This window comes from Cervus elaphus, chromosome 5, assembly GCF_910594005.1.
Source record: "Cervus elaphus chromosome 5, mCerEla1.1, whole genome shotgun sequence".
Classification (NCBI taxonomy): domain Eukaryota; kingdom Metazoa; phylum Chordata; class Mammalia; order Artiodactyla; family Cervidae; genus Cervus; species Cervus elaphus.
Window position 1 is genome coordinate 65,181,080 of NC_057819.1, and position 22,995 is coordinate 65,204,074.

General features: G+C 41.1%; 1 protein-coding gene across 12 annotated transcripts in view; it reads left to right on the forward strand.

Annotated features, from left to right (window-relative positions):
* TRIM2 (tripartite motif containing 2) overlaps positions 1–13,658 on the forward strand; it is a 178,185-nt gene extending 164,527 nt beyond the window's left edge. For all 12 annotated transcript variants that reach the window (XM_043902642.1, XM_043902635.1, XM_043902634.1 and 9 more), the window contains exons 9-12: positions 1,972–2,140; positions 3,204–3,274; positions 8,256–8,396; positions 9,451–13,658. In XM_043902642.1, the coding sequence (XP_043758577.1) occupies positions 1,972–2,140; positions 3,204–3,274; positions 8,256–8,396; positions 9,451–9,603 (534 nt within the window). In that variant the 3' untranslated portion in view covers positions 9,604–13,658. The remainder of the gene's footprint in view (positions 1–1,971; positions 2,141–3,203; positions 3,275–8,255; positions 8,397–9,450) is intronic.
* Positions 13,659–22,995: the final 9,337 nt, after the last annotated feature.

Here is a 22,995-nt window from a genome sequence, read left to right on the forward strand (position 1 = left end):
AGAAGCACCAGCTCTTTACTGTACTACTATACTTTTCAAGGTACTGTACTGTAAGATTAGAAATGTTTTCTTTATTATGTATTATTTGTGTGAAAAGTACTATAAACCTATTACAATACATCCAATTTTATTTTAGTGCAGTATGGCCGATTGTATTCATTGGGTACCTCGGCTAACTTTGTTGGATATATGAATGTGCTCTTGGAATGGAACTTGTTCATCTCTAGGGGACTTACTGTATATTGGGTTAATAATTACAATGAATTTTCCGTTTCTTTTTTCTTTTTGATGTGGCTACTAGCAAACTTTAAGTTACATATGAAGCTTATGTTATATTCCTATCAGAATAGCACTAACAGAGAAAGGGAAAGTAAGGTGTCTAAAACAGAACCTTTGAGAATGTAATGTTTTTCAGAGTTTAAGTTTTTAAGTTAACATGTAATATATGCAAGTAGATTTTTCAAATAAGCCTACAGAGGAGAGTATAAATGAAAAGAAATTTTCCTGCCATCATTAATACCACTTTGTATCATGTAGACGCTATGTGGTTTTTTAATTTCTCTTCCAGGAATGTATGTACATGTAAACACATATTTAATACAGGTGGGGTACTGCTCTGTACCTTGCTTTTTTCAGTGTCTGAAGGTTTTTGTTAAAGCACAGAGATCTGTGCTCCAGCGACATTTTCCCAGCCTGGTGCCGGGAGGACTGTGGTTCTTGCCTCCCAGACTCTGTCACCTTCCAGACCTTTCCCACTGCTCCCTCCCCTCGGATGCTCCTCCTCCTCCCTTGTCTGTGTGGCCTGTGTCATTGGGGTATTATTCCATGTGGCTTCTGAGATGGCCTACTGAATCCTCCCAAATCTACCAAAGTGAACCCTTGACACTAGGCACTTTCAAAAGGGCACAACAGACAGTGCAACTGAGATGTCGTTGAGGGTAGGTGCTGCTTCTAACTCATTTTTTTATCTGCCACATGGCACACACTGGGTGCTTGGTCAGCGTTTGTGGAATTAATAAATAAATGGGCAAATGAATAAAGCCCATCTTTATAAGTACTCTAGGAAACAAAGGATTAAAGTGAAGATTTAAGACATGCATCTTACAACAAACAGGCATTGATACACACACTATACTCAGAAAAGTAAGGTCTTAAATGTGTATGGTATATGTTTTATAGAAATCTAATGCTTTTATCCCATTTTAAAATACTGCAAAGACTGGAACCATTTAATCATCATGAGTTACTCTGTAATAATGCTAGACTTTTGAAGTTAATATAGTGAATGAATATTTGTAGGTACTTGTTAGGCATCGGGAAGTGTACTAGGCTCTGAGCACACACAGTGCTGGATGAAACAGACATGATCCCACCTGTGTGGAGCTCTGGTTCAATGGCAGACGCCTGGCCATTTTGTTATTAATTATGACATTTAATAAAGAAAGTGACTGCTTCCTTTTAAAGACTGCTTAACATGTACTGTGCTCTAAATGCTTTACTTACTTTATTTTACTTTATATATATTCCAGAAGTAGCAGTGGAAGTGATTAAGGTCACTTTTTGACATTTATAATATTTAAGAATCTAAAATTAAGGAGAAAAATTAATTTGTGCTATAGCAAATGCTATAGCAAAATGGACACAAAGCAAGTGACAAGCATGACATGGTCTTCCCACTCCTAATCCAGGGCTCTCTTGCTCCACCAAACTGCCTCCTTACAGATGAATTGTGACTCTGGTTAAGGGGATTCTAGAACATTTTTGGTGGTGAGTCCTTAAAAAATGATTTCATATAAATATCAGTAACAAATAATGGATGTGAAAAAGACAATTTTCCAAGACAGATACTTGCTGTGGCCCATGAGTAGCTATGCCCCTGTTTGAACAGCCAAGTCAGCGTTTGCTGACACCCACATCTATCTCCATGTTTTGCAGCCCTTTCACGCTCATTCCCGCACTTGTTTCTAACAGACAAAAATCGGATCAGGAAAGCTGATGGGGCCCAAAGGAGTGTCTGTGGACCGCAACGGGCACATCATCGTGGTGGATAACAAGGCGTGCTGCGTGTTTATCTTCCAGCCAAATGGGAAAATAGTCACCAGGTTTGGTAGCCGAGGAAATGGGGACAGGCAGTTTGCAGGTACACTCGATGGTAATATGTAAACCCCCTTTTTTATGTTTCTTGTGCCCACACTTGCATGATGTTGGAGCATGTTGAAGACGCCTCATCCCCAGTGTGTTTGCCGGTTTTGGGAAAGACTCTGGGGATGGAATCTAAGCGAAAGCATGGTCAGATGCTTCTCAGTGGCTTTCCCCGCAGTAAGTGCTACTGCAGCCCATGCGTGGCTTTTACTAGTGGCAACTCGGAAGTCTAATCTTCGAATATTAACGTTGAATAAAATAGTTTTTAAATGAAAATGTTTGAGGAACCATGGAGAGCCTCCTGTTTCCACCTCACTGTTGCTTTATTTAAAAGTTTCTGAATAAGAATATTTTTCACCTGTCTAAGTGATTATACAGGAGCAGGAGTTTAGAATATTTGCTCAGCACAGGAAAGGCGACTTCTTTTACTTTTCTCTTTGGTGTGCCCCTTTGCAGTCACAGGCTTACTTCATTTTTTTTACATCTGCAAGAAGAGGCTGGGAACAGTTGATTACTTTCTTTTAAGAAGGATGCTTTTTGCGTTTCACATTAATTTGCATAATCTTTCTTTATGCTTTGTCTCCAGTTCTGCCAAATTCTGAATGTCGCCCAAAATTACAAAGTGTGGGTTTCTGCCCTACTTGAAAAAAAATTATTACACGCTGGATAATTTCCCTCGGTGCTCCCAAGAGTTACCATGTCTGTCTTCCGTGGGAGATGAGGGCCCTGTGTGACTGTCAGGGAAGCTGGCCGGGGTGGCTTTCAGATGGTGGTGTGGAGAATGAACTCTGATGCTTACTGCTTATTCCACTCCATGAGGGCTGCTGGAACTCTCAGCTTGATTTGGAAGAAGGCAGAGTAGACAGCCACAAGTGTAGAATGCTATCGAATCTGTGTTATCTGGAGCCAGAGGTCTGGCTCAATGACCTTTTAAGAACCAAGTCTATAGTTCTTTGTTTTTTCTTAAATAACTAAGTTAATATATGAAGTTTGGTAACTACTATGTTGTAATCATTTTCGTTGTTATGGTTATCACATGTTTTTTCTTATTTTTATTTCAGGTCCCCATTTTGCAGCTGTAAATAGCAATAATGAGATTATTGTTACAGATTTCCATAATCATTCTGTCAAGGTACCATGAACACATCAATTGTTGTTAACTTTTAACTGCTTTAATACAGGAATCAGTCTGGGAGAAAACACGAGACGCGCGTATACACACAGGACCTAGGTGATGTAACCTAAAACATGCAGGTTTTAATTTGGACACACAGACTTTGGAGAGTCAGAAAAGTGAACAAAATATTGTGGCAATAAGTTTCTTAATTTGAAACTGGTGTAAATGGAAATAACTTGAAAATTAAATTTGAAAAAGCAATTGCTTGAACTTAGAGAGGCAGAACTTTCTGAAGCTTAATGTTTTGTGGCTATTTGATAAATTAAAACAGATGACTTTTTTCAGTTTTCTGCACCTAGGACCTTACAAACAAAAGTAGATGTTAGAACTCTGCTGCTGCAACAGATTTGGGGAGGGAAATAGCCCTGGCATCCGCTCATACAATGCCCTTCATACATCCTTTCACACACTTGGTGTTCCCCACCCCTTCCCCAAATACTATAGTACATCTTTCTTACTAGGTACAGCGGGGAGAAAGATTTGACCTCTATTATGAGCAAATCAGGAGAAAATAGAGTGGTTCAAAACCAGTGTCTCACTTACTGGAATGAGGAAACGGTTGCTAACATTCTAGACCAAGCTTCTCCGAGCGTAACGTGTGCTCCACTGGAAGGGGACGTCAGGTGACCTGGGCAGTGCCCTGGCAGACACTTTTCTTTTAAGAGTTATTCATCTGTTTTTAGGGCTACCTTCTGTTTTCATCGAGTGATACAGGTTTGCACTGATCCTAGAAGTGATATTAAGTTCTCCTTGTAAGTAAGCTCACTTAAATGTTTTAAAGTCAGGCATTTCAGATGTGAGGGAGGGTAAGAAGATAGCATAGGGGAGGCCAGTGAGTAAAGTTTGCACTTGGAGACAACCGTTGAATAATCAAATTTAAACACCAGTCTGCCTGTGTGGATGACTGGAGGAGCTAAATAGGGATAGAATTCTAACACTCAAAAGTACGCTTTTCACTGCTGCTTTTCCCCAGCTCTTCCTGGAAGAAGGTGTCTTTAAGCTGGGTAAATAAATGGAAAGGCCTCGAGCTTTGGAGATGGGTGCCAAGTCCCCGTGCAGAGAGGGGAGCACAGTGGGCTGTGGTGCTGGGGCAGGAGGAGGGGAAAGGATGCCCACCGTGGCTGCTTCCTTGAAAGGCCGCTTCCCACTTGGGGTCTCTCCAGAGCTGCTGCCTTAGGCAGGGCTCCGTCCGCCCCTCCACACACTCACACCTGCCCAGGCTTGGTAAGAGAAGAGGACAGTGGGGAGGTCTTTCGAGGATGGGGAGGGCACACAGCCGAGCGGCAGCGGAGCCTCGGCCTGTGGCCGCTCTCCCAGGGCTGTCGCGGTCCTGTGGGTGAGCAAAGCTAGAAGGGACCAGTGGGCCGTCCTGACACTCCCTCCCCTCCACTCTCTGCAGAGCGGTCCTTCGTTTAACCATTATGAATCCAACAAGGAAACCCATACAGGTCTCAGTGGTGCCAGGGCCGGCGAGGCCTGGCCCGGGTGCCACCACCCCCAGCAGACGGTGACGGTGACGGTGACGGTGACCAGGCTGCCCTTGCCCCCTGAGCACAGCTGGGCTCAGAGCCCTTCCTCCCCCTGCTCAAGGCAACCGCGGACCCCCTGGCCCAGGGGGGTGGGAGGGTTCCTATTTACCAGTCCTGACTGACTCTGTAGGAGGAAAGAAAACATATGGAAGTAGCCAAAATGCAAGGCAGAGAGCAACAAATGCCTTTTTTAAGAATGGGTACATATAGGGACTCCCCTGGTGGTCAGTGGCACCCACTCCAGTGCTCTGGCCTGGAAAATCCCATGGACGGAGGAGCCTGGTGGGCTGCAGTCCATGGGGTCGCTACGAGTCGGACACGACTGAGCAACTTCACTTTCACATTTCACTTTCATGCATTGGGGAAGGAAATGGCAACCCACTCCAGTGTTCTTGCCTGGAGAATCCCAGGGACGGGGGAGCCTGGTGGGCTGCCGTCTATGGGGTTCCACAGAGTCGGCCACGACTGAAGCAACTTAGCAGCAGCAGCTGGTGGTCCAGTGGTTAAGACTCCGTTTCCAGCACAGGGGGCATGAGTTCAATCCCTGTTCAGGACTGAATGGCCAAAAAAGATGCACAGCCAAAAAAACAAAAAGAATAGATACACATAAAGTTCTCTAAATATCCAGAAAAAAAGAGAAGATTTCCATAATTAAGACTATCAGGGAAGACTTCCAAGTGGAGGTGGTACTGAGGTGAACAGAATTTTGAAATCAGAAAAGAACTATCAAAGTTATAAAAACTTACAGTAAAAATTTATCAAAAAAGAAAACTATAAAAATGATTTCAGCTCATACTTCTGCCTCTTAGTATGCTTTCATCTGAATAAGTTATAAATAATTAATGACATTTTAGGTGGGAAAAATAGAAAATATGAGAAATTTAAAGTCATTAAGATTGTGAAAACATTTCAGGTTTTCAGTACTGTTGAGGTAGTTTAGTTATTTAAACTCAACTTTTCTCTCATTTAGAGGGAAAAAACCCAGTCATTTTGATTTTCCTCTCCTCTTTGACAATTTTTGCCATGTAGCTTTTATGGAATAGTTGGGCTTTTTTTCTTTATAGAACATGGGCAATTAACAAGAATTCTTCATTCTTCATTCAACAAGAATTCTTCAAGAATTCTTCATTCAACAGAGTCACTTCTCTGTTGGTAAACATAAAAACCTGAACTATAGGTCAGGGGTAACAAGTTCTTTAGCTGCCTTCACTATATACATTTTCCTTGTTGCAAAACATGATTAAATTAGCCTTCTTCATAATTTCAGAATGGAGCAGAAGAGTGTAAGCTGTTTGATTTATGTCAAGGAAAACATACTGACTCAGAGAGATAAGCAAACAAAATGATTATTTGTATAGCTTTTTTTTTTTTTTCATTTTTATTTTGTATTGGAGTATAAGACCCAATGGTAAAGAATCCCCCTGCCTAGCCAAAGACACAGGTTTGATCCCTGGGTCAGGGAGATCCCCTGAAAAAGGAAAGCCCACTCCAACAATCTTGCCTGGGAAATCCCACAGACAAAGGAGCCCGGTGGGCTGTAGTCCACGGGGTCACAAAGAGTCGGACGTGACTTAGCGGCTAAACCACAACGTTGTGATTTACAACGTTGTAGTGTCAGGTGTATAGCAGTTATTCAGTTGTACATATGCATACATCTTTATACGGACACATGCATCTTCTCTTTTTCAGATTCTTTTCCCATTCAGTTTATTACAGAGTATTGAGTAGCGTTCCCTGTGCTATACATTAGATCCTTGTTGATTATCTGTTTTGTATGTAGTAGAATGTACTTGTTAATCCCAAAAATATGTGAAGAAGATAAAAAGAATCAGAAAAGGTTTTAAAGACACGACATCTTAGTAAAAGTTGATTCCTGTCTCTGTCCTTTCAAAGAACCAAAGAGGTAGCTTATTTACTTTGGCAAGCATGTAATTAATTCAGAAAGCGGTCACAACTTTTTTATTTTACCTTAAAGAAAGTTTAGGCTTTAGAGTTGGAAGCGTCTCACTTCCCCATCATAAGAAACTAAAAGAAATAGCATCATCTTACTCTTTCATGATCACAGAGATGGCAGTAAGAGAGGCTCTAAAGGTTCTGAAAGCACCTTCGGATTAGATCTGTGCTCAGGCTTAGTGACCTGTCTCAGGTCCTCGTTTTAGAAACCTCACTCTCAGTGCTCGGGCCTGGTGCACTGGGAAGACCCAGAGGGATTGGGTGGAGAGGGAGGTGGGAGGGGGGATTGGGATGGGGAATACATGTAAATCCATGGCTGATTCATGTCAATGTATGACAAAAACCACTACAATATTGTAAAGTAATTAGCCTCCAACTAATAAAAATAAATGGAAAAAAAATAATAAATGATGTGTGATAGTCAAACTAAAAAAAAATAAAATAAAAAAAGAAAGAAAGAAACCTCACTCTCATGGGTGCCTTGCAGGTAACACTTTTTGATTTGTCAGTGAGTTTTTCCACATGTGTTGCATGATAATGAAGGCATAAGAGAATATCCTGAATGTGTTTCAAAACCATTAAGTATCACCAGAATCTTCAAGATAAAATTATGCTTACTAGTCTTATTATTAAACATATATTAAAATGTTGATTCTCTCAATGTTAGTAATCTGAGTAATCTACAATTGGTACATATGCTGTAACACTCTATTAATAAGAATATTTAATTAACCACAATAGTCCAGTGCTTGGCCGTATCTGCTATTAGAGAATTTGAGAATCCTGCAGTTTTGTTTAGCCCCCTCTTCCATCATCTTCCTTCTCTCATGGGCTGTAGTCACCAAAGCCTTATGGCTATCCTAACTAAAATATTCCTAGAAAATCTATTTTAAAAAGCCATTTTCTTATTCCTCAGTGGCTGCCATCACACATACACACATACTCATTGGATTTTCTTTGCTGTAAATGTGTGGTCCAGCCGCATTTCTTGTTATGTTGACTTAGTAAAAGGGTAGTAAATTCTGAATATCTGGCCTAACAAAAAACTCTTACTTTCTGATTCAACTTTGAGCAGTTGTCCATCCTTTTAGAAATATAATGCCTATTCTTGAGGTTAGATATTTATTTAAATGCAAAAAGAATAATGTGTTTGGAAATTACATCTCTACTTACTCATACTACTTTATATTTGTATATTTTTGATAATTTTATAACAAAAGTATTTTTCACATAGTAATACAACTGGATATAAGCTAGAAAAAGAAGTGGTTTTACAAATAGTAAATCAGATTTAGATAGTAAATTGGGGACCCACAAGTGATATGTGAGGTCTAGTTTGTAAACTTCCCCCTTTTTGAAGAATGTCTTAAAAAAACCTGCTCAGATATTTGTTAAAAACCAGAATGTTTGCTTAACTATTTTAGTTTAAAATAATTTAAAAATATTTCGTACAGGTGTTTAATCAGGAAGGTGAATTCATGTTGAAGTTCGGCTCAAATGGAGAAGGAAACGGGCAGTTTAATGCTCCCACGGGCGTAGCAGTGGATTCAAATGGAAACATCATCGTGGCCGACTGGGGGAACAGCAGGATCCAGGTAGATGGGTTTACTTGTTTAGAGTGATCGCTGTTTGTTGAAAGTGAAGTCCCCCAGACTGGAATGTTTTCCTTTTGTTCATTGGTTAGGTAATTAGGCTGTAAATAGTCTAACCAGAAGTACCAAACTAAGGAAGGTAGAATAGAAACAAGTCAGCCCAGGGTGCTCTGGGCAAATCAAGGAGCATTCCCACATCTCTCTGAGAACAGCAGTGTTCAGCAGTTGAATCTGATGATGGAAGTCCTCTTCTCAAGAAGGGGGTCAAGACTTTAAATGCAGTGCAACACTGCGTACTTTAATTTCTCTGGGGTATTTATCTTGCTTAATTATCCCAGTGGACATCTGCAGTTGAAAAAGGCGTTCTGTGTCTGATGGGAAGCCAGAAGCAGGCAGGGGGCTACAGTCAGAAGGCAGTGCTGTGTAGGACCACAGATGCTCAGCTGTTGGTACTGTGGCCCTCATCACACCTGCCTTTTGAAACACCCTGTAAGCCAAACAGAATGGCTAGAAGAAACCAGCCTGGGCCTGGGAAGGAAGAGAGTTCTTTTTATTTCATCATAGCAGAAGCTTACTGACCAAAAAAAGACCACCTTCTGTCCAAATGTACATGTTGAACCATTGACTTGGTATAACTTACTCTTTTCTGAAAATGAAAAAATAATCTCCATTTTCTGGTTGCATGTTGACTCAGGACATTCTTCTGTGGTCTAGTTGCCAATTTTTCCCTCTTGTGATTGGGAGTAAAGGGAGATAGTGCTGGAAGGGGGAGAAGTGAAAGCTCAGAGTGAGACAGAAGGGTCCCATCCAGAGCCGCTCGGCTCACATGGGACCTCTGTGAGCCTGTAGTGAGGTCCTCTGGCCAGGGAGCGTGCCTTGTCAGTGCCCCCGGGGCACAGAGGGTGAGGGGGGAGCAGGCAGGGTGAGTGGAGCCTGAACAAGCCTGGGGTTGCTCCTGTGCTTCCACGCGAAAAACGTCAGCATCAGAGGCTTCCTAACCCCGGCTTCTTCCTGCCACTCTAACTTCTCCTGTCACACTCTGACTTTATGTTTACAGGTTTTTGATGGAAGTGGGTCGTTTTTGTCCTACATTAACACGTCTGCTGATCCACTCTATGGCCCCCAGGGCCTGGCCCTAACTTCAGACGGCCACGTGGTGGTTGCAGACTCTGGAAACCACTGTTTCAAGGTCTACCGGTACTTACAGTAACAGTGGGTGACTGGACATCCCCTTACAAAGATCTTACACCATAAACTGGAATGGATTTCCTGACGCAGGACCAGATGATACTAGACTTTTCTTGCCAGAAGGAATCATCAGTGAACTTTCCAAGGTTATTTCTGAATGTAACAATTTCCTTAAAAACTGCATATCTGATTTCCATAATCCACGTTTAGAGTTAAAAAAAGAAAAAAAAGAAATCTCTTCTACTGAATCTATAAAAACTGCAAAGTTTTACACCTGTGAACTATGGCATATAGGGCAGGGATTTATGTAGTTTAACTAATTTTGCAAATCAAACAAGCATTAAAAAAAACAACTAGAATATTTAAAGGCATTTGTTAATCCTGTGAGTGATAGCTTTTGTGCAGAGCTTCCAAAAACAAGATGAAAACAAAATCTGTTATAGTTATATACTTTATTTAACCTCGGTCACAAGACCCAGGGGATCTTCTAACCTCACTTTTACAGTAGATATTACTCTTGTGACATTTTTTGTTTATCAGTAACTACATATAACATTACTTTGGGTAAAAAATGAAAGCTGTCTTACAAAATCCTCCCAGCTGGGATTAGCAAGCCTCTTGAGTTTAGCACTTAAAAAATCAATGCAAATCTCCCACCCTTTCTGAGTTTGATCAAAGATCTTCATGTGTTCTTTTCACCTCTATCCTGCTCACCTTGTATCTAAAAACAAAGTTCATTTTCAGGGAAACCTGAAATTCCTGATACTTTGAAAGGCATTTTACTATAGTAATGCTACCTTTTGGTAAAGCAACGGGCCCCGTTAACTCCAGGTTAATGCACTGGAATGTAATCAAGGAAAAGTCAGTCATATTTTCTGTGCCATGTTCTCACACATGTCTCTCTTCCACTTCATGAACACGAAAGCTTTACCTCTTGCAAAATGTCAGCACATGTAGTAGGACCCAGTATCCTAGGACAGACAGCCATAAGCAGCCCTTTGGAGGACGGATGGTGTCAGCCAAAGGCATGTGGTTGATCAGTGGTTCCCCTTAGAAAGCGAGTGTTACCAAAGTCGTGTTATCGCGAAAGCATTACAGGTAAGGGCATGCTATGGTTATTTATCATTGTCTAATGACTAGTAGAGGCATTAAAGGACTATGTATACATGATTAGGGTAAGGTAGAATGTATCATATATATATATTTAGCTGAACCTTTGGTGTTTTGAAATAGGCAGCACTCTGAAAGACAGAAGCAGCTTCAGCACATTCCTCAACTGCCCCGTTTAAAGCCGTCCTCATAGAGCAAGCCCTAAAGCAGATTTCATTTTTGCCATTTTCCAGGAATGCTGGTATGGGCTGACTTCTAGTCAGAAAATGGCCTTCTGTGCTTTCAAAAACAAAACGAAAAACAGGTCGAAAGAAACAAAGTTGAACTTGAGTTACATTTAAGTATAAACGCATTTTGAGAAATGGTAAGAATAATTTAGTCAAATCTCATCCTGTAAAATAAGATGTGGTGTGTTTCCACTGTTTGGTTTTCTACTCAGTTCTACCAAATAAGATGTCGTGTTTGGCATTTTCGATAATGACTTGGGGACCTTTTTCACTGAAAGCACCTTAAAACTGTACTATAAAAAAATTTCCCACATGTACATGTGAATGTGATGTTTCTTTTTTCCTAATGTCAATGGTGAGATGAGTCTTTGAATTTAAACATTGATGTTTAATGAGCACTTCTTGGGTGCCAGAGGCTATTCAAGGCACTGGGGATAAAGTAATGGACAAACAAACAAAGCCCCCTGCCCCTTTGGAGCTTACACTCTAGGGCGGGAATGTCATTTTACCATTAACTAGCCTTCTGCATAAAAGATAAGCTAGACTTGATAATTCCTGGAATGTTTAAAAGGAAAGTTTTTTAACTGGTTAAATTAATTTCAGTTTATTTTCACCAGTGAAAGTAGCTTCCTCTGTAGACTCTGTCATAGGCCATGGATCTTAAGGCTAGTTTACTTAGAGGTTTTTTGCACATTCAAATTATACTTGTGAATTTAGAAATCAACCAGCCATCATAACATATTAGACTGGTATCTTAATAGAAGGAACACAAAGCTGATTTTTTTACATGTCAATATTGGAATGAAACTGGAATAAAAGAAGAGATACTTTGATTCAGACCTGTTCCACCACCTGTTACCAAAACACATGCTGTGGGCGGTCCAGGAAACACTGGAGTTTCCTGGAAACACATATATATTTCCCCAAAATATATATAATCGTATATGTTAAAGTATAAATAACATTTCAAATTTGGATACATATGTGCATTTACTGTATTTCTTGGTAAGCATATTTTAGGGGGAAAAGTGCTGCTGATAAGATGAATAGACAAGATTTAAATGGAGTTTTGTCACATTCTAAATGGTTCCTAGTAAACTGAGAAGGATATTGAAATAAGTGACTTTGTTTCTGTTCTACCATTATTGTTTGATTTCTCTTTGTCAAGTGTACAGAACCTGTCATATGTTCATGATAAGTAGCACTGAAAAACTACCCATTCAAATTTCCCCTGGGCACTTACGGCAAAATGTTGCCAGTTAGAATGTAACGGTCGGTGACAATGCAGTCCCTCCCCAGTTACAGATGTTAGTAACTGTATCTCCAATACATACCTCCCCTGCTGGACATGGGGAGGTGGGTGGAGTCACCTGACCGCCTAGAAACACATGAATAAAAAGCCTTTATGACGCTTAGCCATTTTTTTTAAAAAAATGGTTCTTAGTATCTTGATCAAACTTTAGTCTCCAGTAACTAAAGTCCCCAGGTTACCTTCTTTTAATTTACTCTTTGACTAGATTTGAGGCAAATAAATACTAACAGGTCCATGCAACTAGAATACACTTGCTTCTACTACTAAATATACAGGGTATGTACTAAGGGAGTTAACTGGAATAGCAGTATGCTAGCAAGTGTCTATGGATCCTTAACACTAAAGGGGTCACATAAATGCTTTGGTAATACCTAAGTTAATTGGAGGAAATAGCAAATAAACATCAGGTAATCTGCAGATTACTTCAGATGGAAAAAATCTTTATGTACATTTGAACTCTCTGGTATCCTCCTTATTCACCAGCTTCTGAAAAAAGGAGAAATATTTTTAGTTTAGTAATTCAAAAGTAAGACATTTCCAGGTAAGATAAAATTGAAGGTATTTGCTGCAAACATTGTTTAATTTTGCTTAAAATTGAAAGTCGTGATATTGTTGCATTCTGTAAATGTTACAGGGTTTTAAACTTACAATTATTTTAATATTTTTGATAACTAAGAATCTAGCATTGCCATAAAGGAAACTAAGTGCCCATTAAAGATTTGTTTGGTATAAATAAATACTTTTTTGTTTTGTTTTAAATGACAGTAAGCTACAAATCATGATGTTAATCTTAAACTTTCTGAAGATGAATTGTGTGGCAGTGATTGTATAGTCTGTTTGTGGAGAATGTATGGAAGCTATTAATATTCTAAGATAGATGAATAAATTGGCTATGTTGTTCCAGTGAATGTACAGCACTTCCAATAACTTTTGAAAGCAACACAGCCTTAAAATGTTTTTGCTTTATGACATGGGAATGTTCGGTCATCAACAGAGTATATTCTTAGAATTCTTTATATCATTTTCAGTTCTGTAGCCTTTCAGTCCTATGTATGAGTATGAGGGATTTTTGTTTCCTTTTTGTTTTCTTTTAAAATTTTGTACATTCCATCTTTATAGGTCTGTTTCATATATTTTGTGTATAGAACACTAAATCTTGTGCTCTTTGACATTGGTACTGATATATTCTCATCACTGTTCTTTTATGAATCAAAATGCTGACTGCCTATTTAAAGAAGAGAATAAACGCTGTGCATCAAAGTGTTTGTATGTTCGTAGCTACACACGTACCACAGTATTTTGGATGCTTTAGTCTACAATAAATCTTTAAATTAATTCTGTCTTGAAACATAGGAGAAACAAGATTCATGTGTATATCTTTACCATGCACAAAATCTCAAATCGTTATAATAAAGCTTGTTTTCTCCATTTCCAGGCTGAACGTTCATTTATTTAACCCACTGTTCTCTCTCTTAGTGAAGGAAAGTGAAGATCCGTTCTAGAACACGTGGAAGATATCAATACCTTAATCAAACTGTTCACACTAGTGAGACAAGGCTTAGTTAATGGGAATGTTTTCTCAAGTCCCTTTCTGATAGTTTGTTGGTATCTAGAAAGGCAGCAGGTTTCTGTGTGTTAGGTTTGTGCCCTGCAGCTTTACAAAACTAAGTTGTTAGTGCTGGTACTTTTGTTGTGGCATCTTGAAGATTTTCTGTGTTCTGGCATCATGTCATCTGCAAACAGTGATGATTTTAATTACTTCTTTCCAGTTTGGATTCCTTTTATTCCTTTTTCTGGTCTGACTGCTGTGGCTACTATGTTGAATAAAAGTGATCAGAGCAGTCATCCTTTTTTTTTTTTCCCCTGATCTTTCAGGAAATGCTTTCAGCTTTTCACTATTGAGTATATTAAGTATAATGTTAGCTGTGGACTTAACACATATGGTCTTTGATATGTTGAGGTATAGCCCCTCTATACCCATTTTGTTGAGAGTTTTTATTATAAATTGATGTTGATTTTTGTCAAAAGCTGTCTGCACGTGTTGAGATCATTATATAATTTCTGTTCTTGATTTGTGGATGTTGAACCATCCTTGCATGCTTGGGATAAATCCCACTTGATCATGGTGTATGGTTCTTTCAATGTATGGTTAAATTCAGCTTGCTAATACTTTGTTGAGGATTTTTGCATCTGTGTTCCTCAGTGATGCATACATGCGAAGTTGGTTCAGTCATGTCTGACTCATTGCAAACCCATGGACTGTAGCCCACCAGGCTCCTCTGTCCATGGAATTCTCCAGGCAAGAATACTGGGGTAACGGGATTGGCCTGTAATTTTCTTGTTTTGTGAACTCTTTGTCTGGTTTTGGTATCAGGATGCTGCTGGCCTTGTAGCATGAGTTCAGAAAGCTTTTCTTCCTCTGCAATTTTTTTGGAATAATTTCAGAACATTCTCTAAAGGTTTGATAGAATTCACCTCTAAAGCCGTCTGGTCCTGGACTTTTGGTTGTTGGGAGGTTTGGGGGTTTTGGGGGTTTTGTTTTTTAACTGATTCATTTTGGTAATGGTAATGCTCTGTGAGTGAGCTTGGTCCTGGGGTCTGGCTGCAGGACTCACGGGTCCCAGAGCTGGTGTTACATAACTGGTAGGTGGAGCCAGTTCTCGCCACAACTGACTATGGGGTCTGGGGTGTTCCAGAGTTAGTGTTGGCCTGCTGGTAGGCAAGGCCCAGGTCTGGTGCTGACATGTTGACTGGGTCCTGTCATGGCAGGCTGCAGGACTGCCATTGTCCCAGGGCTGATGTTGCCCCTGTGGTGGGTGAGGCTGGTCTGAAGTCTGGAGCAGGCTTAGTGATGGGTGGATCCAGGGCCCAGCAGACTGTGGGACTGGTATCTGCCTGCTGGTGGGCAGAGCTTGGTCCTAGGATTCTCCGGCTGCAGGGCCCTGGGGGTTCCAGGTCTAATGTCTGTGTACTGGTATGTGATGCTGGGTCTTCAGCCTCTGGTGGGCAAGGCCATGTCCAGGGATGGCTGTGGGCTCAGGGACTCTAAGGCTGCCCCTCTGCTGTTGGATGGGGCTGTGTCCCTGCCCAGTTAGTTGCTTCACCTTTCGTGTCCCAGTACGGGTGCCTCCAGGCTGGTGAGCACTTGCGTAACGGGTCTTGAGGCTAATAGGCTGAAGAAGGCCTCCAAAATGGTGCTTGCCAGCTTCAGTGTCTTTGTGGTAGAATAAGTTTTCCAAAGGGCTGCCACCAGTGTCTGTGAGTCCAGAGTGAGCTCCAGCTGCCTCCTGCTGGAGCAAGAGACTCTCCAAGATTAGCAGGTGGGTCTAACCTTCTTCTGTGGGACCTGAAGCATGTGAGATTTTGTGTGTACCCTTTAAGAGTGGAATCTCTATTTCCCTCAGTCCTTTGGGTCTCCCAAAAGCCCTACTGGCCTTCAAGGCCAAATAATGAGGGGTTGTCAGCTAGGGCTTGGACCTTTGAGAGAGCCTCTGCAACCATCATTCTCTTGTGTGGAGGCCACCCAGCCTGGGGTAGGAGTCTTGACTGTACCGCAGCTCTGCACCTCTTACCTGGCTCACAGTTCCTTCCTAGTCCCTTCTTTATTTCTGTAGTTGTAGAGGATCTTTTCTGGTGGGTTTCGGTCTTTTCAGCAATAGTGGTTGGTGCTTACAGAGCTGTGATCTTGGTGCGCCCTTGAGAGGAGGTAAACCCGAGGTCTTTCTGCCCCATCTTGGAAACTCCCTCCCATCTGACCTTCGACGCCCCACAAGGCCTAAGGATAGGTAAGCCCTCAGTCTTGAGTAGTGTGTGAACTTCATGCTTATTCATTTGTTCTCTTATAAAGGACTCTTGTCTTTCTTCATTGATTGTAAACAAGTCATTGGTTTAAACATATGCATACAGCATTTTTCCTGATTTATTTATAGGCTTTTTGGTTTTTCATTAAGTCCATGATTTATATTTTGTGTGATGAGATGAACACTAAAAGTTATTACGATTAGAGTAGCCTTTGTTAAAAATAGAGGAACACTACAAAAATTTCTTTGTTTTACTTCTTGGAGGGTTAAATTTCCATAACAGATGAAAAGTCTGAAAGAAAAACAAAAAAAAAAACAAAGAAATAAAAAAGAAAAAAAAAAAAAAAAAAAGTCAGAAAGAGATGACCTGAATTAGTCTGGGAAGGAGAGACGAAACAACAAAAATGGAAGAAAAAAAAAACAAAAATGAGAAACAGGACCAAAGGTTACACTGCTAACTAGTAATTGTGAATATTAGTTTTACTGACACCTAATTCTGTTTTTCACTTACTCTTTCCATTTAACCAAGTAGTAGTTGCTGTTGTGGCCTCTTTGGAGGTTTTATGGAGTCAGATTGAGGGTGAGGCACTTGCCCAGGTTTTCGTATATCTCAGATTGCTTTTTAGGAACTTGGTTCATGTAAAGCCAAAGACAGCACTTTCCAGAGCAGACAAAAGGTTCAGTTAGAGGTGCAGTTTGTTACTGCCTAGGATAAGAGACAGGAGGGCAAATGACAGTCTGTCCTCAGCCAGCTTCCTGCCTCTCTTTTGCTGCCATGGTCTTTGAACAAACGCCTGCGCACTAGACTTTGGGCTATGTGTAAGGGCTGTTAGGACAAATAATAAGACCTGTAGTCTCTAAGAGCTGACAGTGTGGTTGTTGAACTAGACCAGGTAATTACAACACTATGAACTGCTTTTATATACCTTCATTAGAAAATATTTACTGAGTCTAGGGTCCCATTCTAGCTACTAGGGAATAGCAGTAAACCAAAATAAAAGGTCCCAGTTCCCATGGAGCTTTATGCTACTGGAATGAGACTTAAATGAATATGTACAGGGCTGGCTACATAATCTACTATGCCTGGTACAAAATGAAAATGCAGGACCCCTCATTCAGAAGAATGGAAAGACTTTTCCCTTCTTTTTGTGGTGTCTCTCTCAGCCTGTGGTGGTGTTTATTTGCTACGTAATATCACAGTCCCTGGGGCAGAGGGATATTCACCAGGGGAGTGAGGACACTCACACACCCCTGAGGCTCCCACCACGACTCAGATTTGCCCCATGTGCCCAGTCGTCACCCCCCTGAGAACAGAGGATGATGGGCTGTTGAGAGGGGCCAAGGATGCTAGCAGCTATTAACTCACCCGGGGGGAAGGCAGAGAGGTGCTGGGGGGACCGCCAACCCAGGCTTGCTAAAAGAGGGCAAGAGAGCAAGCTCTGCAGGGGAGAACTGATAGTTCAGTATCGTGAGGCTAGACAGTGCTCGAGAAGAAATGATGAGAGATGAGGCACGGTTATCAGAGAGAGTTACTGTCCCTGTTTTCAAGGAGTTTATGTCCCAGATGGAAAGGTTCAAAGAGTGTTAATACCTATATACAGAACAAATTAAGGTAGGTGCCATAAAAGAAGTGTCAATAACCATAATAGAAAGTCCAAGTTTTCACATGTTGGGTGGGGACAAGCTGTCTCCCCTGTGTTCACCTGAGACGTCCACAAACTTCCATTCTCTTGGGCCAAAAAAAAAAAAGATTGTAAAGATTTTTAAATGCCAGAGAAATGTACGTACCTTTAGTGGAAATATATACACCTTTCCTCTCCTGTCTCATCTTCACTGCTTCCTCACTCCCAAATGAATCATAAAGTCACATTTTTGGTTTTCCAGTGCTGAAAGAAGTTATGTTTACACTACCCTGTAGCCTATTAAGTGTGAAGTAGAATTATGTCTTAAAAAACAATATACATACCATAATTTTAAAATACCACTAAAAAATATTTCAATAAATTTTTTAGAAAAAATGCTAGCCATCACCTGAGCCGTCAAGGAGTTGTAATCTTGTTGCTGGTGGAAGATCTTACCTCCAGGGTGGTGGCTGCTGACTGATCAGGGTGGTAGTCACTGAAGGTTGGGGTGGCGGTGGCAGTTTCTTGAAATAAGACAGCGAAGTCTGCTGCATTGATTGACTCTGTCATGAATGATTTCTCTGTGGCATGTGGTGCTGTTTGATAGCATTTTACTCACAGAAAACTCCTTTCAAAATCGGAGCCAGTCCTCTCAAACTCTGCCACTGCTAGATCAACAAAGTTTATGTAATGTTCTAAATGCTCTGTCTGCACAGCATCTTTACCAGGACTAGATTCCATCTCAAGAAACTAGTCTTTTTACTCATCCATAAGAAGCAACTCCTCATTCATTCAAGTTTTATCATGAGACTGCAGCAATTCCGTCACATCTTCAGGCTCCACTTTGAATTCTAGCTCTCTTGCTGTTTCCAATACATTTGCAGTTCCTTCCTCCACTGAAGGCTTAAACCCCTCAGAGTAATACAAGAGAGTTGAAATCAACTTTTCTCAAACTCCTCTTATTGATATTTTAACCTCTTCCCATAAACCACACATGCTCTTAGTGGCATCTAGAATGGTGAATCCTTTCCAGAAGGCTTTCAATTGACTTTGCCCAGATACACCACAGAAATCACTACCTATGGCAACTATGGCCTTACAAAATGTCTTTCTTAATAATGCTTTAAAAAATAGTATAGAAACTACTCTCTGATCCATGGACTACAGAATGGATGTTGTGTTAGCAGGCATAAAAACATTAAACTCATTGTACTTCTCCATCAGAGTTTTTGGGTGACCAGGTACATTGTCAATGAGCTGTAATATCTTGAAATATTTTTTCTGAGCAGTAGGTGTCAACAGTGGGGTTAAAATAATCAGTAAACCATGTTGCAAACAGATGTGCTGTTATCCAGGCTTTGTTCTTACATTTATAGAGCAGAAGCAGAGCAGATCGAGCATGATTCTTCAGGGCCCTAGAATTTTCAGAATGGTGGGTAAGCCTTGGCTTTGACTTAAAGTTGCCAGCTACATTAGCCTCTAATAGTGTCGGCCTGTCCTTTGAAGCCAGGCATTGACTTCTCTAGCTATGAAAGTCCTACGTGAAATCTTCTAATAAAAGGCTGTTTTCTCTACACTAAATATCTATTTGTTTAGTGGAGCCACTTTAGCTTGATCTTCTGGATAACTGGCTGAAGCTTCTACATCAGGACTGCCTGCTTCACCTTGCACTGTGGTGTTAGGAGACAGCTTCTTTCCTTGAACCTCACGAATCAACCTCTGCTAGCTTCAACCTTTTCTCCTGCAGCTTCCTCAGCGCTCTCAGCCTTCAGGGAATTGAAGAGGTTTACAACCTTGCCATAGACTAGGCTTTGGCTTAAGGGAAGGTGGCTGCTTTGGTTGTCTCTCCGGATCCCTCAGACTTTCTCCACATCAGCAATAAGGCTGTTCCACTTCCTCATCATTCATGTGTTCACTGGAGCAGCACTTTTCATTTCCTTCAAGAAATTTTCCTTTGCACCCATGACTTGGCTGTTTGGTGAAGGAGAGCTTAGTTTCAACCTGTCTGCTCTTGACATGCCTTCCTCACTAAGCTTAATCATTTCTAGCTTTTGATTTAAAGTGAGAGATGTGTGACTCTTCCTTTCACTTGAACACTTAGAAGCCATTTTAAGGTTAGTAACTGGCCTAGCTTCAATATTGTTTTGTCTGAGGGAATAGGGAGCCCTAAGGGGAGACAGAAAGATGGGGAAATGGCCGGTTGGTTGGTGGAGCAGTCAGAACACATACAACATATATCAATTAAGTCCTCCGTCTTATATGGGCATGGTTCATAGTGTCCCAAAACAATTAACAATAGTAGTAGCATCAATGATTACAGGTCACCATAACATATAATAATGATTAAAAAGTTTGAAATATTGGAAGAATTACCAAAATGTGCAATAGAGACACAAAATGACCAAATGCTGTTGGGGAAATGGTGCTAACAGACTTGCTCGACAGAGTTGACACAAACCTTCAATGTGTACAATACACAATGTCTGCTAAGTGCAAGAAAGGGAAGCATAATAAAGAGGTGTGCCTATTTCAGCACATCTCTGCCTCAGTCTCTGTTCTTCCAGGAACTCAAACTAAGACAGGCAAGGAACACTGGGTTCCCCAAATTCCTATAGGGATTCCCTGGTAGTTCAGTCGGTAAAGAATCTGCCTGCAATGCAAGAGACCTGGGTTCAATACCCGGGTTGGGAAGATCCCCTGGAGAAGGAAATGCCAACCCACTCCAGTGTTCTTGCCTGGGAAATTCCACCGACAGAGGAGCCTGGTAGGCTACAGTCCATGGGGTCACAAGAGTCGGACATGACTTAGTGTCTAAATCACCATCAGGTTCCTGGTCTAGAAGAAAGGTTGTGGGTAATAGATGGGCATGTCCCTTTGGGCCTGCACAGTCCTTGGCCGTGGGGCGTGATGTGGCTGGAGTGGGGCCAACATGCCCCTCTACAGAGTAAGGTCTAGGGCAAGCAGCAGTCACCCAGATGGAAGAGCAGCACTGACTGGAATATAAAGGCCACACTGAAAGGTGTGGCCTGTCTAGTTCATCCTCACATACTCCGCAGGCAGCAGATATTCAAATTTTTTAAAATTAAATTAATGTGTGTTTAAGGATTTTGTAAAACACCAATCTGTTTAATAAACCAATGCCATTTGAGTATTATAACAAAAGCTAGGTGGTGGATACTTGATCCAAATTCATGATGCTACAAATACGTATTTGCTTTCATACTTAACTTACATACTACATCTGCCTGCTCCATAATATTGCAAAACTTAGAGCATCTCAAGGCATCTGAATGGTCTATCAGATAGTTTTGGAATTCTGTTGGTGAAAATAGTAAATGGGAAAGCACTACTTGATGCAAATATATAAATTTTTCCAAATATCCTATGTTTTTTCACCTGAAAACCATATCTAGTTATCCCTAAGCCAATGACTAGGTAATGTTCTTAGAAACCTGGTAATTTATTTAACATACATTTGTTGAGTGTCCATCATGTGTCAGGCACTTTACTAAGCCTTGGTGATACCCAATGGTTGGCTCAGTTTTTGCCACAGAAAGGAGTCTGATATTAGAGGGAAGCTGTCCAAGTAAATAATCACAAAGTGGATCAGGGTGCTGTGATAAAACTGTACAGAGATCCTATCTTGTTGTGGGGAGGTGTGAGGAAACAGAGAGAAAAAGACTCAGAGGCCTACCTGAGCATTTAAAGGATGGAAGGATGGGAATGGCTTGTGGGATCTTAGTTCCCTGACCAGGGATTGAACCCAGGCCATGGCAGTGAAAGCACTGAGTCCTAACCTTACTAGACCAAAAAGGAATTCCCAAGAAAGGCTGTTCTTGATGGAGCAGAAGGTATGGCAGTCTGAGAACAGATCAGGTAAGTTCAGTTCAGGTCAGTCACTCAGTCATGTCCGACTCTTTGTGATCCCATGGACTGTAGCACGCCAGGCCTCCCTGTCCATCACCAACTCCTGGAGTTTACTCTAACTCATGCCTGTTGAGTCGGTGATGCCATCCAACTGTCTCATCCGCTATCCCCTTCTCCTCCCACCTTCAATCTTTCCCAGCATCAGGGTCTTTTCAAATGAGTCAGCTCTTCCCATCAGGTGGCCAAAGTATTGGAGTTTCAGCTTCAACATCAATCCTTCCAATGAATATTCAGGACTGATTTCCTTTAGGATGGACTGGTTGGGTCTCCTTGCAGTCCAAGGGACTCTCAAGAGTCTTCTCCAACATCACAGTTCAAAAGCATCAATTCTTTTCCATACATGACTACTGGAAAAACCATAGCCTTGACTAGACGGACCTTTTTTGGCAAAGTAATGTCTCTGCTTTTTAATAAGATAAAGCTTCCCACAAATGCCACCTTTATTCTGACAACTTTATATAAACACCAGTTTAATTGCTTAATATTTGTCTTAAATATCACTTTAATTTTTTACTGACATACTTATTTCAGCTGTATCTTGAGCAACGCATGAGAGATCTAGGGTCATTGTGCATGCATGTGTGCTCAGCGTGTCCAACTCTTTGCAACCCCGTGGACTGTAGCCCACCAGGCTCCTCTGTCCATGGGATTTTCCAGGCAAGAATACTGGAGTGGGTTGCCATTTCCTCCTCCAGGGGATCTTCTCCTCCCAGGGATTGAAACTGCATCTCTTGTGTCTCCTGCATTGGCGGGTGGATTCTTTATCACTGTACCACCTAGGAGGTCCCTTGAAAAATCTAGGGTATGGTGCATTAATTATAAATTTTCTAGTTCTAATGTTAAAACACTAAATGGATAGCCTTTTATTATTTTAAAATCATCTTATGTACCATCAAGAGAATTATACTGAACTCTGGAAAAACCAAATTAATGGAACTCTAAGTAATTCAATATATCCTTGTCCTGCTTCTGTCAGAAGCAACAGGAGATGCTGTTACTGAGTCTAAGCTCATACTGCTCCCTGCACAACACGGCAGTAATCAAGAGACAATGTATTGGGGTGAGAAATTGGCTATATTCAATAAAATGGCTTTATTCAAAAAGCCAGCAAACCAAAAAGATGGTGGGCTTGTGCCCCAAAGACCAATGGTGCCTGAGTTAGAATGCAGGTTCCTTTTATACTAAAAGGAGAGGGAGTAAAGTCAAACACTTCCTGGTTCCCATCAGCCTCTGGAAAATTCGAAACTGTCTCAGTCATGTCCGACTCTTTGCGACCCTATGAACTGTAGTTCACCGGGCTCCTCTGTCCATGGACTTCTCCAGGCAAGAATCCTGGATGGGATGCCATTCATTCCCTTCTCCAGGGGCTATGCCTGACCCAGGGATCCAACCTGGGTCTCCTGCACTGCAAGCAGA